General features: G+C 38.9%; 1 protein-coding gene across 2 annotated transcripts; it reads left to right on the forward strand.

Moving 5' to 3' along the window:
* The first annotated feature begins 4 nt into the window (after positions 1-4).
* On the forward strand, positions 5-16,114 carry LOC120554141 (C-X-C chemokine receptor type 1-like). Of its 2 annotated transcripts, none has more exons than XM_039792778.1 (2): positions 5-74; positions 14,429-16,114. In XM_039792778.1, the coding sequence occupies exons 1-2, from the start codon at positions 20-22 to the stop codon at positions 15,493-15,495; spliced, it is 1,122 nt and encodes a 373-aa protein (XP_039648712.1). In that variant the 5' UTR covers positions 5-19; the 3' UTR covers positions 15,496-16,114. The 2 variants fall into 2 exon arrangements, with proteins under 2 accessions (XP_039648712.1, XP_039648713.1); XM_039792779.1 differs by lacking the exon at positions 5-74 and adding an exon at positions 13,532-13,675.
* The last annotated feature ends 1,627 nt before the right edge of the window (positions 16,115-17,741 follow it).

The following is a 17,741-nucleotide window of genomic DNA, read 5'->3' on the forward strand; positions in this document are numbered from 1 at the left end:
CATTATTAGGAGACCCGCAATGTTGCCTGTACTAAATTCGCAGCAACATGTCAGAAACAGCTTTAATTTACCAAGTAAGTAATTGTGAACTTAATACAAGGCACTGGCGAATCTTTAAGACTGCAAGGGAAGCTCAGCTTCCCCTAAAATGTCTAAAATGTAATGGTCAAATATGTACTATTGTGTTAACATTTTATTGACTAAAAATGCGTTAGACTACGTTCATCTCGAAGTTGAGTTGGTTCAGAATCAGCTTACTCGATTCCCATCTCAAACATTCCCGTAGCGTCTCAGTGTATTTCTCTGTTGAAGCCTGGCGTCCATAGCCTAGAAATCTATACGCACCCTAGCGGCAGCAAAATTATTTTGCAGCCAGGGGGGTCTAGGGTCTAGGCACTCCAAGGGGGTAAGCTTCGCTTCAGAACTCGAGCCATCATGGCGCCATTTTGTTGCTAACTGGCCATCACCTCCTGTTAGCATTCCGCTTACCGCCATTTTTTTTTTACGTCACTTGACTGAGAATAACTTTACATCCGAAGCGTTTAAAGACTCGATTTGTCCATTGTTTAGTTCGAAAGAAACACAACAACGTATAAAAGGCTCCATTACCTTGTACCTCACGTTATGGCTCCGTAGCAGACGCTTTTGTAAAAATAGGCTAACGATTGTGTCATAACCAAGTGACTTACTGTCGCACAGTAGAGGAATTACCGTATAGTACAGGAGAAGCTCGCAGGCAGTTTCGACTTACGTTAGCTGTTTATCTTTAATTAGCTACTAATGTTAACTAGCATGTTAGTTAGCAATAATTAGCCTGTGCTTATGTTATCTCCCTACATATACCTACACTCTCCGTCTCTGTAAGATTGGGAATGATTGAGATTTCTCTTGGCACAGCTACCAGAACACTTACAACTTTCAGACACGTTGCTCACGTCACATTTACGCTGTCTCTGTCAGTTGGAGGCTGCGCAGTAAAGCTGGCCATCACCGGAAAAGTGCTTCTAATAGCCTTCACTGGTCTCCGTCCAGAGCAACGGGGTCTATTGGTCCATTAATATATATGTCAATGAGGCACTCTCCGTTGACTTGCGAGCTGGAAAAACCAAACTCTGGTCAGGCCAATCACATCGTGTGGGCGGGCTTATGGCTGCTGCTGCTAGGAACAGCGGTCTTCTGGCAGATTTGGAGTTAAGCTTTTATTTGAGAAAAGAACAAAGAACAGCACAGAAAACATTCTTAAAAAAGGAAGATGTGTTCGGAGTTTTGCCGACCGGATACAACAAAAGTTTAATCTATCAACTAGCTTTGCTACCTTCTTCGTTGCTCTGCCTGGTTGTAGCGCTATCCTATTGCGTGCAGAAGGAATTTGAAAGACAACCGTTTATCCCGCCCCTCAGATTGAGCCCTGTCAAATGGTGAGTTCCAAGACCCAACATCTTGATGTGGGTCTGGCTTGTCAGGCTATGGCGTCCACGGACTTCAATGGGGCTGATTTGAGCAGTTTTTTTCAGTGCTTTGAAAGTAGACATTAGTAGTCATTGGATAAATGCTGAGATTATGTCCCGCCTACGGACGCTCAGTGTCTCTGGGGTTCAATGTAGGAGTGGGCTGGCCGAGAAGCCCCTGACTGCAGACCCGCAGACCTCAATGTGGGCGGAGTTAAACGTTTAACCCCGCCCACTCTCAAACATTGTAGCGGTTAGCCTCCACAGGCAAGCTAACGTTAGTTTAGGTAACAGCTAGCTAACCGCTAGCTGAGACAGCATGTAATAACTTTAGAAGACCCTCAAAATAAAACTTGAAAATAACCGTTAACATATATAACAGCTGTTAGCTACGTCAGTTCTACTTTACTTGTGCTCATTTAAAATACAATCACTCAATACTTGTCTTTATTGTTATTACTGTAAAGTCTTCTTTTCCCATTAAGTTTGACTTAACGTTATTTTAGACTGAATCTAGCTGTCAGCAAGCGGTTAGCTGAATTAGCTGTTAGCTAAACTAACTAAAACGTTTTAGCCATCTATGATTGTTTGATTGCTGACGTTGGCTCAAAATGCCATTCAAGTGACAGCCTTTGTTGTGTTTGATTGCTAACTTGTAGCTAGCAGTCATTTCAAAAACGTTTTAGCTATCTATGATTGTTTGATTGCTAACGTTAGCTCAAAACGCCGTTAGCATCTAGTAGGCTACTTGATTGCTAACGTTAGCTCAAAATGCCGTTAGCATCTAGGAGGCTACTTGATTGCTAACATTAGCTCAAAATGCCGTTAGCATCTTAGCTAGCAGTCATTTCAAAACTTTTATTGTTTGATTGCTAACGTTAGCTCAAAACCATAGACAGTATATTGTAGGCTACTTGTCACAAAGTGACGCATGCGCAATTCACATCTGCACTCGACTCACATCGGGTAGTGACAGTGGGGTTAAACGTTTAACTCCGCCCACATTGAGGTCTGTGGGTCTGCAGTCAGGGGTATATGGGCTGGCCTGGACGCTGGGCGTTTGCGTGGAGGGTCTGTCGAAAGGCTGCATCTCGTTTTGATTGACAGCGATTTTGTACTATAAAAAGTGCCGAAGCTGTTCGAGCAGTCAGAGCTCAGCTCACTCAGTCCCATCGTGGATTTTGCAAGTGTTGTTGGAAGACGAACTGCTGCAACCTATTTCTTGGTATGTGCTTGGCGACATTACTAGCCAATTTTCATCATACATCACACATTCCTCGTTTCAGTTTAACCTAATTCCCACATTTCCTCCTTCGAGTTTAATATTGTTTTGTTAGATCGTTTGTTCATTCATTCATTCATACAGTAGGCTCAGCTAGTGTTGTAGGGGTGAACTAGCCAGCTAGTAAACTGCACACGATGGCAGACAATGCTAATATTGTCGACCCGATTATGGCAAAGCCATTTGAAAGTCTTCCTTACGAGGAGAAACTTAGAATTAAACAAGGTGGTTCGAGTTCTGAAGCGAAGCGTACCCCCTTGCATTAAAGCGGATGGACTGAATGTTCAAAGTTGACACATTTTCATACATTTTCAACTGCTAGCTACTCATTCATACATTCACCGAGAAACTCCATTCAAACTTTAAAACGTTCCACATATTTCATACATTCAGGGTTGGTATTCAACTTTCAAATCCCATTAGTACTTTTTGAAATCTTTAGTCTTCTTTGAGGCTAAGAAAAAATGCCTTTCTGCCATTTTTACATTAGTGTGTATGGGATGGAATGTTCGGACTCAGAGGGCAGGGCCCAACTGACAGAGTGGAAAAGGGCAGAAGCTAAATTCTATTTACCTTGCAGTATGTGCAAGGTAAATATGCGTGTGTCTCACGCCCAATGCATGAGACTTGAGAGGTATGCAAAAGTAAGTTACATCCCGTTAACCAGTTGGTTCAGTGTTTTCGTGCAACAGCATCACTTGATGTGTTCCTCATATCAATCATATACATTTTATTTGTGTTGAAACAATGGGTCTGAAATTCTGTTTCCTTCTACTTCTGGCTCTGTGCCTGCTTCTTCTTACAGACACTTAATCAGGTGTTGTTTGATGTTTTGGGGAATGAGGAAACATAAAAAACGGTTGACTTAAACCTAGATTGTGTAATTGTTTGAGTTTATTCTTAGCAAAACCCCCTTTGTTCTTTCACAAATATGTACTCATTCATGTGTAATTACTTCCTCCAACTAATCAAAATATTCTCGTACGCGTAGAAAAATACTGTACAGCGAGCGACTCACTCGATTGACGGCGGCCATGTTGCACCTCCATCTTTAAAGTGCCCCGCTACTAGTCATGGAGCGTTGCCAACACGTGCACACAAAATACATCAAAACGTGTGTAATGATTGGGAATGGTGTGCTATGTGTTTTCAAAAGGATTTGCCGCACAGTTTTCACGAAATCAACAAAAAAAGGCACAAAATTTCCCATAGACTTTAATGGGAAATCTTCAGGAAATCGCTTAACATCACTCAAAACAACCCCTCTTTGGAGCCATGCTGTATCACCATACTTTAATGTAGAAAAATAATTAAAAGTTTAAACCGAAGACAAGACTTTGGCGTTTATTGGGCTGAATGGGCATTCTGATATCAAGCACGGTTTCTACCAAATCACAGTTTATGTATCGTCAAGTTTTCAGACCGTTTCAGATTTTCCAATGTGTGTGTATGTGGCCGGAATGTTAAGAGTTAGAGGAGAGGACAGAGGGGGGAGCTGTAGTACGATTCTCAGATTTTTTGTTTTCAAATAAATTGCTCTCTCCCCTACAGTTTTCACTCTTCATACATCATTGTTGGTCAAAATGTAGGACGTTTTGTGCCGGTCGCAGACATTAACTATGGAATCCAATGGGGGAACTATGGAATTTTTGCTCTGCTTATACCAACTGCCGATAGAAACTATGAAAAAAAATATCTGGAAGGACGCAGATGGTTCCCTGTTGGTTACCTGGTCTGTGTCGCATATATTTACACCATGTTTCCTGGAGGACAACAATACGCACCATCGAAGGCTGCAGTATTACAAAACACACTTTAACTATGTTCAGCCTGTTGAAATCTCACTTGGGTACAATGATAGAGGGCAGAAGAGGCACTATCATTATATCCCAATACTGCAAAGCCTCAAAGCAACGCTAAACAATGAAAGTGCAGCTCAGCAGAGTTTTAACCCACCTCTGGTTGAAGATAGCACGCTCTGTGGTTTCACTGACTGGCATGTCATTCAATCTAATGCTGTTTTATTCAGACCCAGATTCTTTAAAAGTGCATTTTTCATTTGTTTTTATTTAAATCAACATACATCCATGCCCTGTACTGGGGTTAGCTTCGGTTTCGAGCAAAGGGTGCTTTGGGTTCTCCTTTACCTTGTTAAGGTAAGCTAGGTTAGCCTCCTTGTGCACGCTTCTCAAATGTACTTTCAAATTCATGGGATTTTCCCCTTTAATAAATTGTCCACATATCTGACACAAGTCATGTTTCCATCAAAGTATTTTTATACGCATTTTGAAGTATCGCATTAGAAAATGTTGATGGAACCTGCAAAATTTGCAAAAACGATTTTATTATTTTCCATGTTTTTTTGTCTAAGTTACTGATGGGAACATACTTTAATCTAGAAAAATAATGAAAAGTTTAAACCGAAGACAAGACTTTGGCGTTTATTGGGCTGAATGGGCATTCTGATATCAAGCACGGTTTCTACCAAATCACAGTTTATGTATCGTCAAGTTTTCAGACCGTTTCAGATTTTCCAATGTGTGTGTATGTGGCCGGAATGTTCAGAGTTAGAGGGGAGGACAGAGGGGGGAGCTGTAGTACGATTCTCTGATTTATTTCCAAACAAATTGCTCTCTTCCCTACAGTTTTCACTCTTCATACATCATTGTTGGTCAAAATGTAGGAAGTTTTGTGCCGGTCGCAGACATGTAACTATGGAATCCACCGGACTTCAACTTTTTTTTTACCTGTTTTTGAATTACAGAACAAACTTAAGAGGTATAATTATCATTAAATGGACATGTTTGACCCATGGAAGATACTGTCTCCCCCTCCCTCCTCTACTACCTCACTGTGGAAATCACCATAGCAACAAGTTCTGACACACACACACACCTCCTATCATGGATACTCTTTACTGTAGGCCGTGTTGTCCTCTCTTTACAGGACATGCAGAACAGCAGAGTAAAGGTAGCTCAGATTAGGTGTAACTAATGATATTAACTATGTACCTGTAGTGAGGATGACCTTCACTCAACCATTGTCGAATCACTTTAGCAACACGTACTGCCACAGGAGGAGGAGAAGAAAAGTAGAGGACAAGAAAACATAAAACCACATCAATGCGTTTGCCAGACTTTTATCTCTCTTGTGATGATAAGAGATGAGTAGGAGAGGAAGGAAGGAGAAGATGTGTTATTTGTCAGCTATCATAATGTCATGATGGACTAACTGACCAACTGACTGGATAAGTACTTCATTACCCACAATCCTGAACAATCCCACAGTGATGCCTCTGATTGGTGGAACTCATACTGGTGAGGAGGGGGAGCTGTCTGTACTCTGTTCACACAAACACATATACACACACACACACACGCACACACACACACACACACACACACACACACACACACACACACACACACACACACACACACACACACACATCTCCACCAGTCAGAGACGTTGCTGTTACGCTTATGATTGTGAGTAGTGTAGTTTTTCTTTATGACATCCTACCTAGAATAACCGCGAAACAATGTTTTTATCTTTAAACAAAATTGAATTTATATTATTCTAAGTGTCTGACAACATTATGGAAAGGATTTCTAAGGAGGTTGACCTTTCTTTTTTTAAACATAAATACATCCGCGAAATTGCGTTTGCTAAACCCACCAGACTCCATGTAAATAATGTAATTTTAGCATCATAAAACACACTTCATTCAAAGTCGACAGAAACCAAATAAAACTATGAAAAGTCGTTTTTGTTCTTCTCTACACTTTTCCAACCATCACAACTCTAGTGTTGGTTGAAATAAACACATAGTTTACTGATTTACATGTGAAAATATGTTGGCTCTATACACGCTAAAAGTACTGTTTTTTAAATGGAGTCTGGTGGGTTTAGTGCTAGCTACTTGATAGCTGTTTCTGTTAAACAGAAAGGTCTTAAATAGGTTTTAAAAAGGTCTATCTCTGAAGGGTTAAGACACTTAACACTTCACCGTTAAAACAACACTGTATGTATTTCAAATTTAAGCTAAACTGGGGTATTTTTTATATATATATATATATATATATTGTATTGCTAAGGCTCGCGTCTTTAAACCCACCAGACTCCATGTATATAAACACAAATTTTAGCATCGTAAACCCACCAGACTCCATGTAAATAATCAGCACTTTAAGCATCCTGAACCCACCAGACTCCATGTAAATAATCAATACTTTGAGCATCCTAAACCCACCAAACTCCATGTAAATAATAAGTACTTTAAGAATCCTAAATCCACCAGACTTCATGTAAATAATCAGTACTTTAAGCATCCTAAACCCACCAGACAAAGTATGGAAGTATACATTGTGAGAAATAAAAAATAAAAATAAATGGTAAGTGGTACTACGCTGTACTCTGGTCTTGACCTGTATGCATTTGTGGTGTCTTGGAAGCCCATCCATCCATTCCCTATTGCTATTGTTGAACAATTGTATTCTCTCTCTCTCAGTGATAGTGTGATCTACTGTATGTACGTCAATACAGCTACTGCTATTAATACTTGCTATTAATACTTAGCTAGTGTTATTTGGATGTGCACCAAGTAGTAGGCACACTGTCAAAATTTCTTGCGGAATTTTCTAGTTCATGTTATTGCTCTTTTCTAACATAGTAAATATGCAGAAATTGTTCCAATATCAAAAGAGGGAGAAAAATCTCTGGAGTGTCTGAAAATGTATTTATGTGGGCTGACAACGACTTTCACATTTCAGTCATCTCTTCTTGTGAAACCCCCAAAATAAACACATTATAAACCCCTTAAGCATTATTTAGTTATCTGTTATATAATATTTATAGGAGTAAGTCTTTGTTAGACCTCGCATCACATCAGCTACACCCCTGTGTTCACTGTCATTTTTGGTAATTTGATTTGATTGATCCACATTGATTTATTCCATAGACTGTATAAAAAAATACTAGGTTTATTTCATACTAGATGTAGTGAAACAGATTGAAAACTATATTGTTCTCACCTATCAAACAAAAACAGACAACAATAAAGACATAAAGTTTCATTTAACATGATACGAGGAGTAGTGAAACTAAACATAACTAAACAGGCGCCAGTCTAGTTACAAGTCATGTCAAAATAATTGACAGTAATGGCTGTATGTGCTGTCACCACCAACACAATACGGGTTGACTGACATGCATTGACAGCACATCAATCAGTCATTCTGAGCTTTTCAGTTGAGCGGTTTGGTAAAAGAAGAAGTCCAAGAACATAATAAAGGAACTACTGTATTGTCAGTGCCAAAAATAAACGAGAAACACAACTAGCGTTCACTAAATCAACTCAATGACTATTTTAACCCTCTTGTTATCTTCAACGTTACTAACACTCCTTTAAACCTCCAGAAAATGATTGTAATTAAAATATCACCCAGTTTTGTGTGTCAGGTACTTTATGTCCCTTTGTTGACTACCTAAATACTCCTTTGGATAAAACATAACACCCCCCACCACCACCACCACCACCACCACCCCCGTTATACATCCAGAATATCCTTTATTTTGAAAAAATATGCAAATTACCATAAAAATCCCTGATTGACCAAACATTTTAAAGAAAGCTCTTTTTTGGTGAATTAATATCTTCTTACAGAAGCTTTGGTTTGTTTTGTCTTACTGTCCTCAACATGGTAAGCTTCCTTTTTTTTAGCAGTTCCTCACCGAGGACGTCTTAACAGGAACAAATGATCACATTTAATTCTATGACCATTTAGTCCTTCTGCCATGTCTTATATCACCTTCATGCCCTAATTCTCTCGTCAGGTGCTTTTCCAGTTTACACACGCATGCATACTCCAGGCATATAGATGGGTTGTTTGGTATGTAATGTCTGAAGGGACAGTTCCAACGAAATGCTACCTGACATTCTTCCACAGTCACATAGGGGCCTGGATTGTAAACAGAGGGTAATTGCTGGACCCACTTGTCCCATACTTTCTGTTTCGCTGCGAGTTTGTCACAAAGTGTATGACACAGGTGGAAACAAGGAATGTCTAATATTGCCTTTGCTGTTGTTTTGACGTACACTCCTGCCAAAATTAGCAACCCAATGTACTGCCCTACAAAGCAAAAAGGCAGTAACTGCATTTTTGGTCAAAAATGAGTTATTATCATTTTCATGACATTCAAGACATCCTTTGTTATGTGACAAAACATCTTATCTCAAATGTGTGTCGTTTTGGAGAAAAATGGTAGTCGTTTGTACAGTAACTGCAAAAAGCCCTAGTGAAACAAAGCAAGAGTACAGTAACATCCATTACTGTATTCTTGTTATGTTTTACCTAACAAAAAATAACTGTGTTGCTGCGCAGTGAAGTTACTGTTTCCATGGTGAACACACAGCTGATTTCGCGATCATTTGCGATTTCACCCTTCTAACTTAACACAAATTTTGTTTGAGATGGCACAAAGCCGTGGAAAGAAGAACTGGCGTTGAAAAGAAAATACCCGGAGAATGATAAGTAACAGTGACAGATTAAACATTTAGAGACTAGGCTATCACAATATAAACACCTGTCAGCCGCCAGGGCAGGACTTCCTCTCAGAGGTCCATTCAGATAGCATTATGCTAACAGGCGATACATAATAATGTGGTCCTATTCAAAATAAATTGTCCCCATTTAGACCTTGATACAGCTTAGCAATGTGAGACTTTAAGCAGCCGTTTCAGCACCAGAACAGCTTCTGGGTGGAAAATATTGACCTAAAATGGTCAAATTAGTTTTGGTTTTGGTATATCCATGTTCAGGAAAACAAATGGTTCCAATTATTTCAAATACAGTGTATCTAACACACCCAGAGCCCAAGTTGTGGCAAAATAGTTTTTGGAGAATCTGGAGTTACTGCTTTTTTTTTTTGTTTTTTTTTTTTTTTTTTTTTTTTAAAAAAAAAAAAAAAAATAATTATTATATTTTAGTAGTTACTGCCTTTTTTTTTTTTGGGGGGGGGTTTTGGTTTGGAAAAAAAAAAAAAAAAAAAAAAAAAAGAATAAAATATCAAATTGAGGATTGATATGTACAAAGAATAAGCCTTTTATAAAGTAACAAAAACAGCCACATGTTCAATAATCTACCTACAACTACTTAGCTGGATGACAGGATAACTTTAAAGTCATTTTTTTCAGTTCTGCACTCTGCGTAGTTACTGCCTTTTTGCTTTGTAGGGCAGTGTAGGCTTGTAAGTGGGTCCCATCCAACTCCAGCAAAAAAAAAATTATGACAAGCAACAGGAGGGTTAAAGGATGTTATGTTGTTACTCGAAACGACATTAGTAGCACTGCCGCACAGCCGCCAATAAGACTGTACTACAGCCTGTATGATTTTAACCATTTTTTCATTCTCTATTAACTTTAAATAATTATTTGATTAATTGAGATTAATGTGACCCCTTACAAAAAAAGCAGTGTTAGTTGTTGGTTTCCTTTAAAAAACTGTTTGAGGCTTAAAGAGGTAACAGTATCCAATATATTACAACAAAAGATTAGATTAAATAAAAATGAAAACATATTTGTGTATCAGAACTATTTTCTTCTTTTCTGGCCCATTAATCATTTCACAACCCCTCACATTTATCTTGTGACCTTAGAGGGGGCCTAACCCCTGGAAACCACAGGATTAAACTATTTTATCTGTATCTATCTTTATCTGTATGGAATAGTAAAAACTAGCTCCACCTCGAGCAGCTACAACAGTAAAATGATACTGCAAATTGATGCATATTGCAAATCTCGGTCATATGATAAGCTCAATGGTGTTTTAAGCCCCCAAAGTCTCCTTCCAGGCAGTGCTGCAACCGTTGACTTCAAGGCACCTAACCCTAACCTTAACCCTAACCATAACCCTAACCATAACCATAACCATAACCATTGCCTAATCGACTTCAAGGCAGCGCTGCGACCGTTGACTTCAAGGCACCTAATCCTAACTCTAACCCTAACCATAACCATAACCATTGCCTAATCCTAGTGCCTTTCAGGCAGCGCTGCCTTGACGTTGGGGGCTTAAAACACTGATAAACATATGATTATACATAAGTCACAGGGGGACGAGTACCTTTTCTTTTGATGTTTTAAGCACATTTTGTTGATTATACTTCTTTAACTTAAGTAGGATTTTGAATGCAGGACTTTTACATGTAATGGAGCATTGTAACATTGCTGTATTGGTACTTTTTGTTTAAGTCTTATTGAGGTATGATATTATCTAAAAATGGAAAAAATATTACACATATCTCAAATTATTACAGAAAACAAACAGCTGACAGAGCATCAGGGTGGTCATAGCAAAATAATGTCCAAAAGGCAGTCCTTTGTCAGATAAAGAAACTTGTAAAAATTGTTATCTTATAGAAAAAACTCACACGCAACATTAATTAAAGAATTCCAGGCTTAGTTGGGCATTTTAAAGGGATTACAGCCTTATAGTTGGCAGGAATCCTCCCCATTTTTTTTGTGTAAGAAAGAAAATGTGGATGAGACGATACATTTGCATGCAATGTTTGCAGATAGAATGACAGATAAGAGAAAAACATTTCCTCTTCGCTGGAACAGGATGAAAAAAATCCACATTTGACAAGCATTTCTAGATAAGGGGTTGGGCAGGACCGTATCGCCTCTTCCCAAGAACATCCATGTTTGTGCCAAGTTAAACTCTATTGTTCACGTTCATGTTAAAAGAAAGTCTAGCCTGGCATGACTGTGAGGGTAAATACAGGTGTCGCGCCGTTGGCACAACATGCCCCGTCCCAACATGCCACTAGTTTTAGGATTTTTGATGATATTTTTGTAAGTATGATATAAGATCAGAAGTATTTATAGTTGTATATAGGCTACGCATATATATCCTGGTCTTACCACACTCTCTTACTTTTCATTTGTACAGAGAGTACTGAAGGGAAATGAAAATTGAGCGGAAGCACGTAGGAGGGCGGAGCCAGGCTAACACATATATATCTATAGAGGAATTGTTTAATTTAAGCAATAAATTCTGAATTCTTTGTTCAATTTATCTGAAATAATATATGACTTTTCACCCAGAACTCTGAATAGAACTACTATAAGGAGACATGAAACTATGAAAACAACACTGCCATTCACTCTAGCTTCGTGCTTTATTCCGACTCAAGTTTGTTGTCTTACTGTTCATAAAAGTAACAAAAACTGGCCATTCTCGTCGGGGCACTGTCATTCTTCCTGATGGCTGTAGGATGGTGTGGAGCCTTTATGTCTCAGTTATGTGACAGGTGTAGGGAAGATAGCCGTGATGCAACACGCACGCTATGCTGAGTTTTGAGCATCGTAGCTCTCAGAACTGGAATGATGTGATTTATGACGACTTATGGGAGGTAGAGGAGATACCTTTGTGTCTGGCTACACAATTAGCTTCACTTTAAGCTTGAGAGGAGTGTGTCAGTGACGGCCTTCTATCAGCCTGCTCCCCCTGTCATTACTGATGTGTGTGGTTATCTTCTTTTCTCTGCATATTGACTGATGCTTGATGGTTCAACAAAATCACAGAAATAACAACAATAAAAACAGCAACCTGATTATTTTTTTACCGGTGGCGGGATCCAAACAGGGGAATGATGCCGGACGTTTGCAACATCAAAAGTGAATACAAAATATAGAATTTCCAGAAAGTGTCACAGCTGACATCCTGTCCTGCTGATTTAGGAAACACCTTACCACACACCGCGTTACCCAATGACTTGCAACAGGGCCACAGCACGTTATCTGGGACATCTCGTGAGTTAGAAATGGTTGTTCCTAAACATTTGCATTTAGGACAACAATAAATAACTTTCAGTGTATCAATCAGTTTACAGCATCAAAAATATTCAAGTCGAGTCCAAAGGCCATACTTTATTTTGTACTGTTTACTATTCTGATGTCTCTTTTTTCAAAGGTTTTATTTTAGCTGATTGAGAGATTTTGATGTGTTGTTTGGAGAGAAGAAAAGGCAATATTCTAGTTGTTGCTAAAATCATCATTCATGACTCTGTAAACCAGGGGTTCCCAATCTTTTCGGCTTGTGGCCCTTAAAAACAAAGCAATGTGTAGTTGCGACCCCACCTGCAGGTGTGACCAGTTCAACTGAAGAATTTTGTATTTGTGTTTAATTTGAATTTTTAGGAGCCTGAAAGTGTTTTTTTTTCTGTTTTTGGAATCGATCGTTGGTTGGATAGGAGCACATGGCTAACCATGTATTCCTATGAGTCCAATGACCTAACTTCCTCATTTTATTATTTACACTTGTGCTTTTCCTAATGTAATAAAATGTCTGTTAGAAAGTATGGTTGGGCATCGAGAACCGATTCCTACTTGGAATCGTTTCAAAAATTTAGATTCCAGTGGAATCTTTTCTTTATTGGAATCGTTTGCAGGATTTGGTTTCAAATCCGATCATGGGTTCGAAATTTAACATGTGCGAGTTTTGGTTTGCGTAGCGACCAGGCGCTTGTTGTGTTACAGCCACGGAGCACAGTAAGCGGTGCTCTAGTGTGGCTTTATTTTACATTGAAAAATCCCGGTAAAACTGCAACCCACCATTGAATCAAAATAAAACTTTCCTGAAATAAGCATGTGACCCGTTTCAAATCCACCCCTCAAAGAACCGGAATCGAGAATCGATAAGAACCAGAATCGAAAGGGAGAATCGCAATTGGAATCAGAATCGTTAAAATCCAAACGATGCCCAACCCTATTAGAAAGTTGTATTGCAGCACAAACAGTTCATGACGTAGTATCATATCGGGGAAGGAAACAGGATATTGGGTCAACTACCCATAAAAAAAGACATTATATTACACTTAAAAGGAGGCACACATTTGGTCGTTGAACTGTTGTCATCTTTGAAAGCTACGGCCAAGTCAGAAGGTGAGCCTCCGAATATATTTATATAAATTATTCTTATAGGTGGAAACTATAGAAAATGTGTGTGTATTAAAGGAAGAGTAACTTAAAAAAAAAAAATACCAAATCATCTCGGTACAAATGAAAAGTTAAATTAATAAACAATAAAATGCATCTTTAAAACATTCAGGGGTTTTGCTGCTACAGCCTTACTTAGTCTGGTATGACCAGTACAGTAGGTCATCATGGTAGGTAGTCCTGTTCTCTACTTGTGCTGTTTCTCTACATTTAATTATTCACCATTATCCCCAAACTGTCACTTGTAGGCATAATGGCTGCTGTTTAGAAAAAGTTACCTAGGCTTAATTTAAAGCTGCAAAACGCAAATTTGGCAGCCCTAAATTGTGGGAAATAGCTGTAAAGTTTGCAAACGTAATATGCTCCTCTTTTTGCTGTTAACCCCTCTTTTTAAGTATAGTAGGCTATTGTCCGTGTCCAGTAATTATTTACGATGTGAATAGGCTGCTGAACAGATGAGGCAGAATATACAGGGTTTCAAATTTTGCTTTCTTTCTGCAAACATTTAAACATGGCAGAAGCTGGGAACTAGACTACTATACTAATATTTACTTGTGGTGAGATCATTTTGCCATCAACTTTTAATAATAATGCAGCAAGTAGGCCTACAGCCCCTCTACCAATAGAAAAATAATATTAACATTTAGTTTTTGTAATGCTATGATAATGTACTAGTATCTATCTGTTTTCCATCCATAGTCATGTCGTTCATCTATAGCTTTGAGAATTATGAACTGAATGAAACCATCCACAACAACTACACAACCTACGTTCCGGATCCAGAGAAGATATCATGTAGGACAGAACCTCTGGCTCCTACAGCAGCGCTGACCCTGTGTCTCATCCTCATTGCCATCTTTTTCCTGGCAGTACCTGGGAACCTGTTAGTGGGGTGGGTGATTGGCACCAGCAGACAGATGCTGACTCCGTCGGATGTGTACCTGTTTCACTTAACAATAGCGGATGGTCTGATGGCCCTAACCCTCCCATTCTGGGCCGCTGCAGCTATCCAAGGATGGATCTTTGGAGACTTAATGTGCAAGCTCCTCAGCCTCATCAAAGAAGCAAACTTCTACACCAGCATCCTCTTTCTGGCCTGCATTAGCATTGACCGCTATCTTGTGATAGTGCACGCCAGTGAGAGTCTCCAGAGTCGTCAGAGGATGTGCACCCGGATCCTGTGTGCAGCAGTTTGGGCCCTTGGTGTGGCCCTCGCTCTGCCTGCGCTTTTCAACGATGCCTCCAAGCTACCTAACTCAGAGGGGATGATGTGCCAAGAATCCTTTCACATCGGCAGCGCCTCCTTATGGAGGAGTTTCACTCGCGGGTTTCGCCATATTTTTGGCTTCTTGCTCCCTCTGGGTGCCATGATAGCCTGCTACAGCGTCACCATCGCGAGGCTGCTGCGCACTCGAGGTTTCCAGAAGCACAGGGCCATGAAGGTGATCATAGCCGTGGTGATTGCGTTTCTTCTGTGCTGGACGCCATACCACATAGTCCTGATAGTGGAAACACTCCTGAGGGCTAAGCTGATAAATTATGACTGTGCTTTGAGGAAATCAGTGGACAGGGCTTTGTATATAAGTCAAAACCTGGCTCTGTCCCACAGCTGCATCAACCCTTTCCTCTATGCCTTCGTAGGAGTGAAGTTCAGGAACAAAATGACACGACTTCTTCCGCGGAAAGCCAGACAGGAGTGGATGTCGGGGTCAAAGTTCAGCAGGTCGACATCTCAGACCTCAGAAACGAACGGAGCTGTTCTTTGAAATCGATCAATGTAGACTAACATTTTTTAAATATATATGTTTATGATTGTGTATTTTCCCTTTTTTGTTTCATGCATTCTCTAATTTTGATCTGTGGTACACTGCTGCCATCTATTGGATTTACTGTTTCTCTACATCCACTATTGAAGCCTCTGATTTGATCAAATCTATTTTCATTTTTTCTCATTATTTCCATTTTCCTTGCTCAGGAATAGACCAGCATTATAATTCTGTAAATTAATTTTAGTGTTTTTAATCTTGGAGTGCATGTATTAAATAGGTCTATACAATAGGTACCCCCAATTCAACCCTTCACTCTGACACAGCTTTTATAATCCATCTGATGTTTCCGTTTATTTATAGCCTATACTGTATATGCTAAAAATGTTTTATAAACTGTAAATCCTGCTGTCTTCATGTTTCAGTGTTTTCAGGTTCCAACAAGTTCATCATTAGCAGACTGATCTCATATATTTACGCAAAGTCATGATGCCATGTTGTCATTAGAAATAAAAGGCTATGCAATCTTTCTTGCACTGACTGATTTAATCTTGTAGACTTGTGGTTAGTTAATATTCACACAGGGTATTTTCTGACAAATAAAATAATGAACAACTCATCTGTCTTATGTGGAAATAATCATTTGAGTTTTTGAATGAATGAAATACCAACATTTGGAACAAACCTAGGATAACTCAATATATGATGCCGGAAATGGATAACCTGAACGTGAACATCCAAGGGAATTTCAGTCTCAATGTCTAATCCAATATGGATGAGAAAAACATGCTCAGAAAAATGGAAATTTTACCATAGCAACTACATGAGGACCTAGACTGCTATAGTACTAATGTTTACTTGTGGTGAGATCATTTTGCCATCAACTTTTAATAATTTTGATGCCTCTAATGGGAGCAATAATGCAGCAAGTAGGCCTACAGCCCCTTTACGAATAGAAAAATAATATTAACATTTAGTTTTAAGTTAAAAATAATTTAAATGTCATATTTTTACTACAACCATTGGTCCAATTATTATTGTAACAGCACTCTAAGCAAAAACAAATATTTACTAGGCCTACTTTTTCAGATCACATAATAACAACTACTGGTAGGTTAATAATAGTTGCATGTATGTTATATTATAATATTGTTATACAACATGTTATGCATTTAATATTAGGCCTATATTACAACATATATCTGCATATTGCCTTTGTTATTATGGCTCATTAGAATTATTATTATACTTGTGATTTTTGTATTAGTTACACTATTATCTGTCCAACAGATGGCGAGCAAAGCACTTGCAAAATGCAGAAAGAGTGAAACAAAATATGAGTTTTAGTAACTTGTGCCATCATTGTGCTATCTACTTGTGCTAGCAGTAAAACTGCAGAACTACATTTCCCTTGTCAATGCGATGAGAGAAGAGCAATGTGAGCAATAAGTTAGTTAAGGGACTGCTCGTTGTTATTTAAGGGACTACCAGAGGAATTTGGGGATCTTTAGTCAAAATAGAATTGACCCTCCCTTCGCCAGCAATACATTTTTCTATTACCATCCAAAATGATTGAGATAAGAGCTATGACCCTACCCAATAAATTATTAATGACTTCTGTACTGGTTTGCGCTTGGCAAAGATGTACAGATAGCAATTAGCCACTGTTTATTTTTTTTACAACCATGACATACATGGCTTAAGTTAACCTCTGCTTTCTCATCTTACACATCACACTCCTCTGTTATGGTGAGGTGACCATTTCAGTAGATTTACTCACTAACGTTGTTGTGGAAACACAATAAGCATGGAAACTAAACGCACACTTCCTGCATTACTGCATTACTTCAAATACTAAGTTACTCCTCTAGTAAACTAGTATTCACATGAAATAAAACAATAAAACATTGAGACCATTCAACAAAGCACACTAGGTAATAACAAATTTAACACATGAACTGGTTGCTATGGACTCTTCATAGGCTTCCTCAGTCATTGTATGTTTTAGCATATGGTAAAGCTGCCGAACCTGAACATTATCCAAAACTCCTTTTCTCAGACGAGCGCCAATAGACCTTTTTCACGGCAGACATGTTGACATGTCATAGTAGGAAAAGCACAGGTGTATTCAAAACCATTAATGATGGCTGCATTCCACTTAGGAGAGGCCCTGGTATTGTGCGTGCTGACTCACTGAATTAGCAAGGAGCCTCTCGCTGCAGCCTTTGGGCAGGATTTATTCAGTT

The sequence above is a fragment of the Perca fluviatilis genome, chromosome 24 (genome assembly GCF_010015445.1).
Source record: "Perca fluviatilis chromosome 24, GENO_Pfluv_1.0, whole genome shotgun sequence".
Classification (NCBI taxonomy): domain Eukaryota; kingdom Metazoa; phylum Chordata; class Actinopteri; order Perciformes; family Percidae; genus Perca; species Perca fluviatilis.

Excerpts from the sequence above, each read along its gene's own strand:
- LOC120554141 (XM_039792778.1), top strand. The coding sequence starts at position 20 with ATGTTGCCTGTACTAAATTCGCAGCAACATGTCAGAAACAGCTTTAAT. Across the intron at positions 75-14,428 it reads AAACAGCTTTAATTTACCAA|TCATGTCGTTCATCTATAGC; the intron begins GTAAGTAATTGT and ends TTCCATCCATAG.